Source organism: Biomphalaria glabrata, chromosome 11, assembly GCF_947242115.1.
Source record: "Biomphalaria glabrata chromosome 11, xgBioGlab47.1, whole genome shotgun sequence".
NCBI classification, from domain to species: Eukaryota; Metazoa; Mollusca; class Gastropoda; family Planorbidae; genus Biomphalaria; species Biomphalaria glabrata.
In genome coordinates this window covers 28,481,515-28,496,281 of record NC_074721.1, presented here as the reverse complement: position 1 = coordinate 28,496,281, position 14,767 = coordinate 28,481,515, and the positions used below count along the sequence as shown (strand labels likewise).

Below are 14,767 nucleotides of genomic sequence, written 5' to 3'. Positions count from 1 at the left end.
TCACAACCTTACTAAGGCATAGGAGTTTTTTAATTGAGACCCGATCTCTATAACTGACTCCTAAAATCCGTCTTAGCCATCTCTGTTGAGCCACAATTAATCTTTTTTCAATTTCGGCAGATGACAATTCACTGCACTTTATTAATGGAACCAAGCCACTGGTAGAAATGTGTAACCTCTCTTGGCTACGCTCTTGGAATTAGGTGACTAAAGTTTTCTTTAGATTTTATATCGCAAAGAGAAGGTTTTTCGTCAAAATAATCTGTTGGGGGGGGGGGAGGATTAAACTAAAACATCTCTTGAGCTGTTTTTTTCTAAATTCTAAACCCCATTTAGCTACGGTTATAGAATTTGGTGACTGTAGTTTGCTTTAGAAATAATATTGAAGAGAAAGGCTTTCAACCTTAAAACGCTCTGTAAGGGAATTTTAAACTCTTAACCATCTGGAGAGGTTTTAAACTTTAAAAAAAAAGCCATCAGGAGGAAGGGGTTTAAACTCAAAACTCTCCATGGACTTGGCTAAGCTAGAATAATTTTTAGTGTGTAATTTGCTTATTATTATTATTTAGCTTCAAACACCGCTGATAGGGGTTTAAATTCAAAACTCCTTTGGTTACGCTCATAGTGTTTTATTCGCTTTTTTTTATATTGAAGAGGTATTTTTAGCTTCAAGCCCTGCTGGCGGTGGATTTAAACTCAAAACCTTTTTGGTTACGCTCATAAATTTTAAAGTGTGTAATTTAATATTTTTTATATTGAATAGGTATTTTTTTAGCATCAAACCCCTCTGAAGGAAATTTAAACTCAATACCCCTAATCGGCTTGGCTACGCTTATAGCATTTAGAGTGCGTAATTTGCTTTTTTATATATTGAATAGTTATATTTAGCTTCAAATCCTAACTGGAGGGGGGTTTCAACTCAAAACGAATAGTATTTTTAGTGTATTATTTGCTTTTTTGCTTTGCTTGTTTTTCAAATTAAAGAGGTATTTTTTGTAGCTTCAAACCCCACTGAAGGATGGATCAAAATCAAAACCGATTTAGCTACGCTCATAACATTTTGAGTGCGTAATTTGCTTTTTTTATATTGAAGACGTATTTTTTTTTGCTTCAAACTCAGCTGAAGGGGGGTTTAATCTCAAAACCCCTTTGGCTACCTCATAGAATTTTGAGTGTGTAATTAGCTTTTTTTATACTGAAAAGGAGATTTATAGTAAATTTTTTAAAGGGGTTTAAAATCAAAATCTTCTTTATATGTGTTCTTGGAATTATGATATTGTCGTTTGCATTTTTTTTTGTTTTGTTTTATAAAGAGAGGGATTTAAATGCAAAACTCCAGGTAGTGGGTTTTAAACTCAAAACCCCCTGGTAGGGGTTGTAGACTCAAAACTCCATTGGCTGTGCTGGGCAAGTGATGGTTTAGTATTAAAATTTCGCCTAAAATAAACAAAATGAAAGCAAACAATCATTAACAAAATTCCGACTCCCCCACCCTGCTGAGGTGGATTTCATTTCGGGGGGGGGAGTTTGATCCCCAACCCCCCACCCCCACCCCCTGGCTACGCCCATGGTTATATTACTATTAACATCTATATATCTGTCACGCAATAGTTTTTTTGAATAAATCGCACCACCTGCCTACAAAAATCAATGTTGACCTACCGGTGGTTCCCTCAACCCTTCTATATGGATTAGAGACATGGACACTAAACAGAAATCAACTAAGACTACTTGAGAGCTATCACCAAAGATGCTTGAGCTCCATCATGGACATTCGGTTGGCAATATCACACTACAAACAGCGATTAATTTGCGAACGCCTGTATGGACAGTAGAGTTATGTTACGACAATTACGTATCCCGTATAGGAGGCGAACATATGCCAAAAGCAATCTTTTTTTGTGAACTTAAATGTAGTCGGCATAACAGAGTTGCCCAATGAACACGCTTTAAAGACCAGCTTAGGCTTAAAGTTGCCTTAGTTGATAAAGAGAAGAGACCCTGGCTGCATGCGCCTCGGAACGAAACAGCTGGTGTTTACTCACAAAGGTGCGGAGTACATATTTGAGACCAAAGAAAAACCGCTGCCAAGGATAGCCACAGACGGTGAAAACAAATCTTAAACGACCACCGGTGACTATGGTTATGCTTTCCTTGGGTGTAATAAAATATGTAGATCACAGCTTTTATTGTATAATTATGGGAAATTCTTCATTTTTCATTATTCTTTGGACTCGAAGATAAGGCTTTTTTTAAATTATTATTATGGCAAACATTTAAATAATTACATATAATCACTAATTTAAGAATAAGATAAATTAAATTCACCCTAAAAGAACACAAGTTCTGTTTATTTCTAATTTCTAAAATATCTGATAGTATTTCCCTTGTGTTGAACAGTGCGCTCTTGTGCACTATAATTTTTGGAACAGATGTAAAGTTATAGCATTACCCCATTTGTAGCGGTGTTCATCCTAAACAGGTAAAAAAGCCTTACATAGTAGTGGGGACTGGTCAATGTACGTGGAAGGTTTGTCAGTGACAAATGAAATTTGATCAGTGCAAGAGGACATAAAACAATGGGAGTAATAGATTTCAGGAAGCTTTTTCCAAATAAGTAATTCCAACTGTTGACAGCAATCGCCGATTTCTCTTTGTCCGATTAGTCAGTCTGCTCTTGAGACGTTATCCTGATCGTTGCTTCCTCATCTTTATGACAAGCAGTTGGTCAACCACGTCTCTACAACATACATTCTCAATGTAAGTATCGTAGAAGAGTTAACTCCCACATAACACATTATAATTTATTAGGATCAAATAAATCGTCTATATCATGTTTCATTTTTTACACAATATTTTATAGAGCTCAACACATCCATTCTTCATTCTCGAGGTCGTCCTATATTTTAATTTTACTATAATTAACTTTCATTAAATCTTGTTTATTGTTTTGTGCCTTTCCATCTTCTCCATCATCGACTAATGTATCATTCATGTTTTTTTCATTGATCCTCCATATTAAACATGTAGCTGTTTTATTAGATATTGAGCTAGACAAGCTCCTAGTGTCTCCTTGTTATCGCTAATCATCAGTTCTCTGACTTTAAGTTCCTATTTCAGCTAAATGTAGCTGAGCGCATCTAGCTAGTTTAAAAAAATCAAATTTCTGAAATCTAATGTAGAAAATCTATGTCGAATATTTAACAAAATGAAATAAAAAATTAGTTTTATCTCTAAATAACAAATGAGATAAAGGCAAAGTTCTGTTTGATTCTCTTAAACATAGTCGAAATTCTCTTGTTCATCTTTACATCTGTACATCGCAAAAGTTAAATAGCGCGCGTGCGTATTCTATGCAAAATAGGAGAGTTTTAAGAATATATGATGTAAACAATTTAAAGCGTATGTCACTAAATACCTTAGATGACATAAATTGTTTTTCTTTAACATAACATAAAGCCCATTTTAATATTTTTTTGTACAATACATTTAATAAAAAAAATACCTTTTCTTTCATCGATGTGACAAAGTTTTCAATGAGGTTTAATATTTCTGTTGAAAATTAATAATACTTTAAGTAATTATCGTAGTTATATGATTTATGATTGTGTTGGAATGGTGTGTAAATCTACAAGGAGATAGACAGAAAAGACAGTTATATAAAAAAGAAATAATCAATTGACATTAAGTAAATAAAAATAAATAAATAGCAAATTAATAAAGTAAATATATTATACAAGTGCGTGCGTGTTTTTTTACTTGCACGACTAAGGTAGTACACATAGGATTTAGAAGCTATTTCAACTTTTACCTAATTCAACTAAACTTTACTTTGGTAAATGACATTTCTTTTTCCTTTTAGACCGGTTAGGGTCAAACTTTTAAAAAACTTATTAGTCCATATAACATCAAAAATATATCTAGAGTCTACATTTCTTTTTTTCTAGAGAGAGAAAGAAATTACACTTTCTATCACTCTCATTTCTATACTTTCTCTGCAATTAATAAAACAATAATGATATTTTTGTATAAATGCTAATATTGTGAAGACAAAGGTTAAAACAATTTATAAAAAAAAAAAGAAAAAACCCAAAAATATTTTCAGGTCTATTAAAATTTTTAAAAAATATTTCGAAGACACGATTCTCAATTTACCAAAATAATGTAGTGAAATAATCCTTTTTCAATCTTAACTAAATAATCTACATATGTCTTCCACTACAAAATTAACTGAATGTCACTATAACTAAACATACAGTTACTTTAACCAGATCTTACAAAATAGTACAACAAATAAAATGATAAAATTATGTTCTTAAGCTATGTACAATTTGGTCAGCTATAGTTCTTAAATAGTTATACAAATTAATAATGATCCTCATACATCGATGTGTTTTCGCCACAACACATTCTCTTTTCGGTCATAATCACTTAATTTTTAAAAGATGGAGCCTACATCATCATTTATGGTTTTTAATCTGGCGCGACTTAAAGCCAAATTTGCCTAATGGCATCAACTATAGCTAGGAGTCTTAATTTATACATTGAGGTTACAAAAGGAATTTAAAAAGGCTTCTACAGCAACGACAAAACTCTCTAAACGTCTCTGTGAGAGTTGCCAATTTAACAACTGCAAACAAAAATATGCTTGTCTTTAACAAATGTATAGTAAGCACTCTTCTTTTAGGTATTGAAATCTGGTCACTATACATATTATAAAGTGCATAATTTATACAGTCATTCCTTTCACTGATTTCGTCACTTAATGTCGTATCCTGGATTGGTAAATATCAACAATACAACAATACAACTAAATGTTAATCAAACAGTTAGAAGCCTAAGTTTGGCATTAACTACTTTTTCAAGCTGTAGAACAGAAATGGCTAAAAACGATTATCATTTTTTAAATCAGAATTAGAAGATAAATATTATAATTATATTGTGCAGAAACATTTCAAAACTTAATTAAAATTAATTATAATGCTATATAGAATATAGTGTGATACCTGTTTAATCTGCCTCAGACAAACTTCATTGCAGGTACTAAATTAATAATTCCACAGCGCAACACACACACATATATATATATATATATATATATATATATAATTAAAAAAAAAATGTCTTATAATTGAAGAAAAACGTACTTGTATTTTTCAAAATTAAAGTTAGAACCAGCTAGGAAAACAATATATTAATTACAAAAAAAATGTCTCAGGATAAAAGAAGAGGAGTACTTGTATGTTTTACAATCATTATACTAATTAAGGCATATAATATATATATACAAGTCCTTCTTTCCTTTTATCCTGAGACATTTTTTTATTTATATGTATTAATTTAATTAACTTAATTATATTTACTTTTTAAATATGAGTTTCCCCCACCAAAAACAAAACACCAAAAACAAAAGGGTAAATCCCTAAGCAGGAGCACAGCTTTGCTTTTTTTTTTTTTTTTTTTTTTAAAGGAAACCTCAGAATTCAGTTTTAGCTTTATCATCATTGGAATCCTTGGGCCTTAGGCCTCTTTTCTTTGCCTCTTTTTTGGGCTTTATGTGCCTCTTTTATGGGCCTCTTTTATGGGCCATCTTGCCTCTTTTGTGGGCTTTTTTTTTTTATAATATGTTTTTATTTGTAAGTTATCATAATTCACAAGTATTAAATCATAAACAATTGAAAAGTGATTAACCTTAAAATATAATAACAGTAATAGAAATATTATTTAATATCAAAGACATACTACCTAACCAATGAACCCCCTAAAGACAGAAAAATTTTACAAGTATACTCTACTCCAGAACAATCAACACAATATCAGATATCCCTGACCCCCAACACCCTATTTCTGAAAAACTACATGAGCATTGTACAGGTATATGAAAATCAAACTTGATAATTCTCTACCCTAAAGTCCATTATTTTTCTAAATGTTAATTCCAAGTGATTAGGATCAAACACCTTATTATTATGTAGACATTTGAGCCAGCTAGCCCAAACAAGATTCCTGTATTCGGAAACAATAATCAAGTTAAAGTTATGTATCATTTTATTTTCTAGTTTTGGCAGCTTGTTTAAAATAATAGACAAGTTAACATTTACATAATTGTCACAGTTTGCTTCCAATAGGTCCATTACAGTACTTCTAACTTGAAGGAATAATGGACATTCCAAATACATATGTTTCAGCATTTTCAAGGTGGCATAATATACATTCACGGTAATTTGCCCGTCTTCTAACCATAGGGGTCATCCCAAAGATAAGTCTATAACTAATCTCTCTAGCTTTTGGTGGGATATGTTTACTGTGTAGGTTTATGAATGTGTCCTTGAATTCTGTCACCCCAAGAACTCTCCCCCACTTAATCCTATTCACTAGGCTTTCCTGTAGCAGCTTTTTAAGTGTTGTGTATGATTCTTTGGTTTTGTTGTGTATTAAATGTTCATTACCAGGTAAAATTCTTGAAATATATCTGTAAAATGGGTGAGTGACTGTACCAAAATAGTGAGGAGTATCATTGTGTATTGGAAGAAGACTACTTAATCTTAAACCATAATAGTAAATTGTCAAGGGAAAGTTTGTTGGGTTCCTAACTACTTGACCTACAAATTTTAGTCTTAGCGAATGTATTTTTGTTTTAACATATTGCAAAAGTTTAATTAAGTTTGAGGCTTTGACAAAAATATTCTCCCACTGGTCTTTACAATAGAACAAAGGATTACAGGTATAGACAATACCACAAATCTTGATTTTATTAACAATTCTGAAAGCGCTATTCTCTTTGAATTTCCATTTCCCTAGTCCCATTACAGAGGATTTATTTATATTTATTTTTGAACCACTAGCTTCTCCGAAAAGTGTAAATTTCTTTAGTATATTCTCAATATCTTACTCTGAAGATGGAAAAAAGGTTGTATCATCCGCATAGGCTTTGACTTTGATGGTTGAGAAGGAACGACCCGGTATATTTATCCCAATAATAGATGGGTCAGATCTTACAGATTCCAAGAAGGGTTCCAAGCAAAGAATATACAAGAAGGGGGATAAGGGACAGCCCTGTCGGACAGACCTTTGTATGAGGATACTCCTACTAAGAGAATGATTAATTATCAATCTACTTGTTGCATTGGTATAGACAAGCTTTATATATCTGATTAACAGGGAACTTATTTTACATTTCTCAAGCACCTTGAACAGGAAGCTATGAGAAGTTTATAGTCCGTGTTGAGAAGTGAAATGGGCCCAGCCGTAGTTTTTATATTAAAGAAAGGAAATATAAACAATTACTTAGATATATCTAAAATTTTGAGGATATTTTTGGTACACGTATCTAATCTTATAAAAATATAGACGTTATTTAAAAAAAAAGATGGTTACGTCCTACGCGTCATGTATCTAGTCATGCATGCTTATTGTCACAGTTAAAAAGCTCGCTAACAGAGTCACTCAATTTTATCACAGCATTAATTATTATTTTTTTATTTTAACTTAATTTTTTCTTACTTCTAAATTCTTTTTTCACCAGCAAACCCAACCTTTTCCTCTTCTCGCTAGACTGAGTCCACCCCCTTGACAAAAACAAGGACACGACTTTTTACTTATCTCCCCTTGACCGGGGGAAAGATAAACAAACATTTCATAGGCGCAGGATGTCCGACGTTCACGGTCGATATCACCAGGGCTGAAATATACTTCATTCTTTCTTCCACTCCTTACTCCCGTCTCTCTTGGATGAAGGAGATTATTCGTGTTAACACGCCTCTTGACACATCAAAGTACGACCTCAATCTCGAGTCAGATTCACCCACGTGAGAGATAATCTGTCATTTCTCCTTCTTGCTCACAGTCGAATCTGGACTAATCAATATTCTTACTTCTAGAAGAATACTTGAAGATAAGCCGAACTTAATCACATTTCTATCTTAATAAGTTTGTGTGTATTTCTTGCTAGATATTATAATGATTTTAATTTTTTAATTTATGTTTAATGTGTACAATGTGTATTTCTCACTGTCATAAGAATGAAACATAACCATTGCATATGTACATATTTATATATTGCATTTACCTATGTCCACATTATTATTGCTTCATTGCTCAATTGGTCATTGACGCAACATTATATATATTTGTACATTTTATTGTATTTCCATTATCTCGGCTGACTGCTATGATTATCTTGTTAACTAATTAACGTTGCGTTTAGAAAGACGTTATGAATTATCTCCCAATTTTAACCATTTTACTGTGAGGAGAGTCGCGCCCCTTTTACGGACGCTCTTTTCATTCAAGTGCACTCCATTGTTCATTGCCCACTTCCGTATGTAAGCAATGGCGTCATAGTCACTGATCATCGTCCATTTCTCCCCCCATTCTTTCTACTTATGTTGTGTGGTTTAGATTATTATCTCCCATCTCCCACTTACTTTGTACATTGTTTTTATCTACTATAATTCATCTATTTTCCCACTCCCATTTGTCATCATCTCCCATTGTACTCAAAAGCTTTTACAAATCTGACGAATGCACCTCAATCGAGGGCATCGTTAAGATGCATGAGAGACATGTCCTAATATGTCTTTGTTTATCCGCAGCCTTCCTCAAGTTTCTGACATTTTAATCTGCCTATCTGGCAATATATAGCTCTGCTATTCGGCTCTACTTGCCTGCCTATTTGACAGTCCTTTTGGCAACCTATTAGGCACGGCGTTCCCTTAGACCACGTGTCTATGCGAGACGTCATAGCTTCGCCTACTCACTGCAACTTAATGGACCTACCATGCTTACGACGCTGCCCACAGCAGTTCAGCTCTGTCCGAAGCAAACTTGTGCCCACGGTAGCCTGCAACCCGCCCTACTGTGCCCAAAACCGATATCAGAACTTCTTGATTGAGAACTCTACCCGCTAGAGAGACACCTCCAGCTGCAAAACCTCCAGCCAGGAGCACAGCCAGCTGCTGCATCAATAGGTTGATTTGATTTGATTTTGATTTTAGGCACATTGGCACAATTAAGGCCATGTCGTGCATGTAGTCCCTTAAGGACTACTCTCTCTCTAAACAAAAGGGCCAGAATCTATACAGTCATATCATTAAAATCAAGGTCTATTCACAGTTAAAATAGTAAAGGAGTTTAAATTTAATTTTTTGGTAAAAATCTAATGTAAATAGTACATGTTCACAAATTCATAAATCAGATCTTCGTAGATAACCCCACTTTCCGGATAAAGCCCAGTACCTTCCATTATCAAATAGTGTTTTTAAGTTAATGGCTCTAAATTATTTCTCCCTGACATCCTGGTATCTGGGGCAATCAACGAGGATATGTTCCACGGTGAGGCGAGAGTCACAGTACTCACAAAGTGGGGGCTCTTCTCTCTTCAGCACAAAAGAGTGCGTGATGTAGGTGTGGCCAATCCTAAGTCTGGACATGGTCGTGCTACCACGCCTTGTCAGACCCTTAGATGTGGGCCGCCACCTGACATCCGCCACAATCTGCCTGAGTTTACTGTGAGTCTTAGCCTCCCATCGGTTCCGCCACTCTCGATAGGTGGTAGAGGCAATACTTTGTCTCAGGTCCGAGCAGGGAATTTGGGTTCCTGACACCGCTTGATTTAGGGCTCTCTTTGCTTCTCTGTCTGTGACTTCGTTTCCCTCAATGCCAACATGGGAGGGGACCCAGATGAAGGTAACATCCCTACGGTCGGCTGTTATTTGGTCCAACAGCTTCAGGCTCTTATGTACCAATGGGATGTCAGTCTTCATCCGCCCCAATGCTTGCAATGCAGATTTGGAGTCGGAGCAGATTATAAATTTCCTCCTTTCTGATGCTTTTACGGCCATAAGTGCAAGCAATATTGCGTGCAATTCGGCCTTAAAGATGGAGCAGCCATCGGGGAGTCTACGGGAGATTGTTTTGTTCCGAAAGGAGCAGGCACACGCGACCTTTCCCTCCATTTTGGATCCGTCTGTGTAGATGGTGCCAAAATCTCCGTAGCTCTCCTGCAGTTCCCTAAAGTGGACTTGTAGTATGCTTGGGTCTGTATTTTCTTTTTTGAAATTAAGGAGGGATAATTTTAATTTGGGTTTATTCATTAGCCAAGGAGGATTCTGAGGGGTTTCTATTTTAGAGATTTGGTCAATGGGTGAGGTTAAATTTTGGATGGGTTCTCTCGTTCGAAGGCCCAACGGCTGTATGACGTTAGGCCTTCAATTGTATAATTCTATCTCTGTGGGGTTAAATATAGAGTCGAAAGCAGGGTTCGTGGGGTTGATTTTAGCTTGACTATATACTGCATTGCAAGCTTTTTTATTCTTATATCCATGGGGAGTTCTCCAGCCTCCACATGAAGACTTGGGATAGGTGATGTACGAAACGCGCCGAGACAGAGACGCAAGGCAGCATTTTGTATTGGTTCCAGTATTTTTAGGTACGACTTCCTTGCTGCTCCATATATTATGGATCCGTAGTCTAGCTTGGATCGAATTAGAATCCGATATAGCAGCAGCAAGGTATCTCTGTCAGCTTTCCAGTTTGTATGGCTTAGTACTCTAAGTATGTTTCATGACTTTGGCATTTCTTCTTAAGTTCCTTAATGTGGGGGAGAAAATTAAATTTGGAATCTAAGGTGAGGCCTAAAAATTGTGTAGTTTTCACGATAGGAATCTTCTTTTTTTTATATAAATAGTTCAGGGTCTGGGTGGAGTCCCCTTAAATTACAAAAAAAACATACTAACTGTTTTAGAGTCCGAAAATTTAAAACCATTATCGCTTGCCCAACCCTGAATTTTGTTTAAACATAACTGTAATTTTCTTTCTAATGTGTTCATATTTTCCCCATATGTAAAAATGACTAAGTCATCAACATACAAAGAGCACTATATGCCAGGAGACAGAGCATTTATGATGCTATTTATTTTAATGTTGAACAGGGTGACTGACAGAATGCTGCCCTGGGGTACACACATTTCCTGGTCAAGAGTGTCAGAAGCGGAGTTGCCCACTCTAACCTGAAATTTTCGGTCTTTCAGGAATTCCACCACAAAACGGAGGAGGTGTCCCTTAAGCCCCATAAGCTCCAGGTCATGTAGAATGCCATGTTTCCAGGTTGTGTCATAGGCCTTTTCTATATCGATGAATACAGCTACTAGATGTTCTATTATGAGTAATGCATTTCTATTATAAGCTTCAAGCCTTAACAGGTGGTCATTTTTTGTCCGCCCTTGCCGGAATCCACACTGGTAGTTGGAGATTACTTTTTTCCTCTCCAGGTACCAGACTAGCGTTCTGTTAATCATTCTTTCCATGGTTTTGCAGATGCAACTTGTTAGTGCTATTGGTCGATAGTTAGCTGGGTCAGAGCCGTCTCTTCCCGGTTTAGGTATCGGTATAACTGTGGCTTTTCTCCAGCTGTTTGGGAAAGCGCCTGTTTGCCACACACAGTTATAGACCCCTAGCAGGACTGCCAATGAGGGTTCGGGAAGGTGCTTGAGAAACTGGTAATAAATTTCATCTTCTCCAGACGCTGCGTCATATGACTTGTCCAGCGATTCCCTCATTTCCTCAAGCGAGAACGGTTTGTTGTAGTCTTCATTGTTCTCTGACCTGAAATCAATGGGGTGTCTTTCTTCCCTGGTTTTGACTTTTTGGAACTATGGCGTGTAGTGTGCAGTGGATGACTTTTCTGCTATTGAGGATGCAAGGCAGTCAGCTATTTCTCTGGGGGACGTGACCGTTCGTCCTTGGTTTTTCAGATGCCCTATTGCTTTGATTCTTTCCCTTTGATTCGCCTTACTGCCTTCCAAACCGCTCTAGCAGAAGTTTTAGCATCCAGACTGCCGACAAAACTTCTCAAGGAATTCTTTTTGGCTGACCGTATGGTTTGTCTAGCCTTTGCTCTAGCTATCCTAAATAGATTTAGGTTTTCCTGGGAATGATTCTTTATAAATGCAGCCATTAGTTTCTTCCTATCGCCAATAGCACTTTTGCAAGCTGTATCAAACCATGGTTTGCTAGGCCGTTTTGGATTTGCGGAGGTTAGGGGGACAACTTTCCTGGCTATACTAAGTAGCTTGCTAGCAAAGGTATCAGCTGGGTTATGTTCATTGAGGATATTTCTGTGATATTCTCGGAGCATCTTTTTTGGAATTGTTACCAATCGGCCTTATTTAGTTTCCACCGCTGAGGTCGTCCCATTGAGGGGAGATTGTTAGTAACGATGATTAGAAAGTGATCACTTCCCCGTAGATCATTGCTAACTGACCATTTAAAGTCGTCCAGAAGTCCAGGGACGCATACGGTGAGGTCAATGCATGTGGTCGGTTATGCATCATTAAGTATGCATAAATCATGTTGGAGGAATATATCCTCCAGCATACGACCTCTTGTGTCGGTATTGTTGGATCCCCACATGGTGTTATGGGAATTGAAATCCCCACAGATTATATAAGGCCGGGGGAGTTGTTTCAATAGATCCTCCATGTCTGTTCGGTTTAATGGAGCGCCTGGTGGTAGATACAGGCTGCAGCAAGTGATAACCTTGTGAAGGGTTATCCTAGCTGCTACGGCCTGTAGTGTGGTCTGTAGTTTTACCCTCTCATGGGGGATGCTGTCCTTCACAAGGATACAGACTCCACATGATGCTCTCTCTGCATCCTCAACATTCTTGCAGTAAGCACTGTAGCTTCGGAAACTGATGCTATCTTTCAGAAATGTTTCCTGTAAGCAGACAGCTACAAGAGTCTCAGAGTCCATCAGTAGCTGCATTTCCTCATAATTGGCCTTGAGGCCTCTACAATTCCACTGTACGATTTCGGAATCCATGGCTTATTCTAAATAACCTACTTGGAGCTATTTATTTTGGGAGGCTCCCGGAGGGGTTTCCCTTTATTCCAGTGACCTTGGTATTTTTATTCTTGGGTTTGGATGGAGAAGAGGACAACCCCCTTTTGGGGGAAGTCTTTCTCTCTGGAGAGGGGAGATCCATATGGTTAGAGCAGAGGTTATTTCCTACTCTCTCATCTCGAGCATCCTCTCCGCTATAATTTCTCCCCTTAGAGAGTTGGTCAACCTCTAATTCGGTAGACGTTGGGGTGTCTGGCTGGATTCTCTGTGGAGAACCTGTTTCAGACATGATGTCTCCGGGTTCTCCCGAAGTGTTGGTTTTGACATGCTGCTCAGTCTCCATGCTCTCATCAGTGAGCACAGAGAACCTGTTCTTTAGCATGACAACAGGACTTTCTTGTTTCTTCGGAGGTGTGTTATTTGGCGGTATTTTCTTCTGGGTTGGAGAAGGAGGAGGGGGTGGTGGGGTCAATGTGTCCGTCTTTGTGGCTATGAATCTTCCTATCTTAGCAACAGCCTGGGCGTAAGTCTTTTTCAAGCCAAATTAGCCCTTGGGTAGGGCCAATACAGCCGATTTCGCCTGGCTGAAGGTACATCCATTTCTTGCCTTGTACTCCTGCACGGCGACCTCTGTTTTCCTAACAGGGCAGTCCTTGGAGTAGGCTGAGTGACCAGCGTGACAGTTTGGGCATTTGAACTGGGCTGTGCAGCCTTTGTCCTCATGACTCTCTCCAGCACATCTGGCACACACAATGTTCCTCTTGCAGACTGCCGCGCCATGTCCATAACCCTGGCACTTGAAGCACCTCATGGGGTTAGGTATGCAGGGCCTCACTGGAACTCGTAGGTATCCTGCCTTAACATACTCTGGCGGTGTCCTAGTTCCGAATGTGAGGATAATAGTGGCGGTTTTGACCTCCTCATCATCCCTGCGCCTGGTAATGTGCCGGGCATGGGTGACTTCTTCAATGCCCTCCACTATTTCCTTCTTGGAACATTCCAGTAGGTCCATAGAGCTGATTACATCTCTGCTGGTGTTAAGACTCTTGTATGGCATTACTTCCACCTGGAGATCACAGAGTCTTCTGCATCTTAAAAGCCCATCAGAGTGTGTCTTGCTATCTACTTCTACAAGAGGTTCCATTGACTTGTGTATCTTAGACACACTCTTGGGCTCTCCCACCAATGACTTGAGTCCCTAATGATAAGAAAAGGGCTCAGATTTTTCAGGCTTTTCCCCTTCTCTGTGCACCTGACCACCAAAAATGATGGCCAGGTAGTACAGCTTTTTGTGGCCTCCTCCTTTTATGCCTCAATACGGCGTCTCTTGCCCAGACTTAAATCTGGAGCAAGTAGTTTATAGTTTTTTTTATCCATATATATTTTCTTGTTAGTTCGGCACCTGTGCTCCCCACCCGCCATCGAGTCCAACAAGGGGATGGGCCATTCGGATGTCCAGAATGAGCCCGCCAGGGCTACACAGGTGCTATACTCAGTCAGCTGCTGCATCGGCCATGTTTCCGATACAGCAGCTACCTGATTGACCCTCCAGCCACCGCCCTCCAGCATAAGTCGACGACCTATGATGATAGCTCGGCATGACCAGCCGGTTGACCCAGAGCGGGCCATCTGGGCCTCAGGTCTAGGGGAACTTGGAGTCAAAGTATTGTGTTGTGGTGGTTTATCCTCAGATAGCCACCACTCAAACACCAGGATCTCTTTATCCCCCCTTACCCGTCGCAGTCCACGGCAAACGGACTGGTCTAGGACGTAGTGAGATTTTAGAGATAAGGAGACAGAGTGATGATCAATAAAGGCATACTGAGGAAAAGAGGAGGCAGACACAAAAGAAAAAGAAAAAGAAGTATGGCACTTTTGAGGTACAAAAGTGCTAAGGAAAGAGGAGCGCAGTTTAACGTCATGT

General features: G+C 38.0%; 1 protein-coding gene across 6 annotated transcripts in view; it reads right to left on the bottom strand.

Annotated features, from left to right (window-relative positions):
- The window catches only part of LOC106051110 (transient receptor potential cation channel subfamily M member 2-like), a 220,678-nt gene that overhangs the window by 34,113 nt on the left and 171,798 nt on the right, over positions 1-14,767 (bottom strand). For 5 of the 6 annotated variants that reach the window (XM_056003788.1, XM_056003786.1, XM_056003789.1 and 2 more), the window contains one exon: positions 3,506-3,552. In XM_056003788.1, coding sequence (XP_055859763.1) covers positions 3,506-3,552 — 47 coding nt within the window. Of the gene's footprint in view, positions 1-3,500; positions 3,553-14,767 lie in introns of those variants that run through there. The other variant, XM_056003790.1, reaches the window with a different exon arrangement.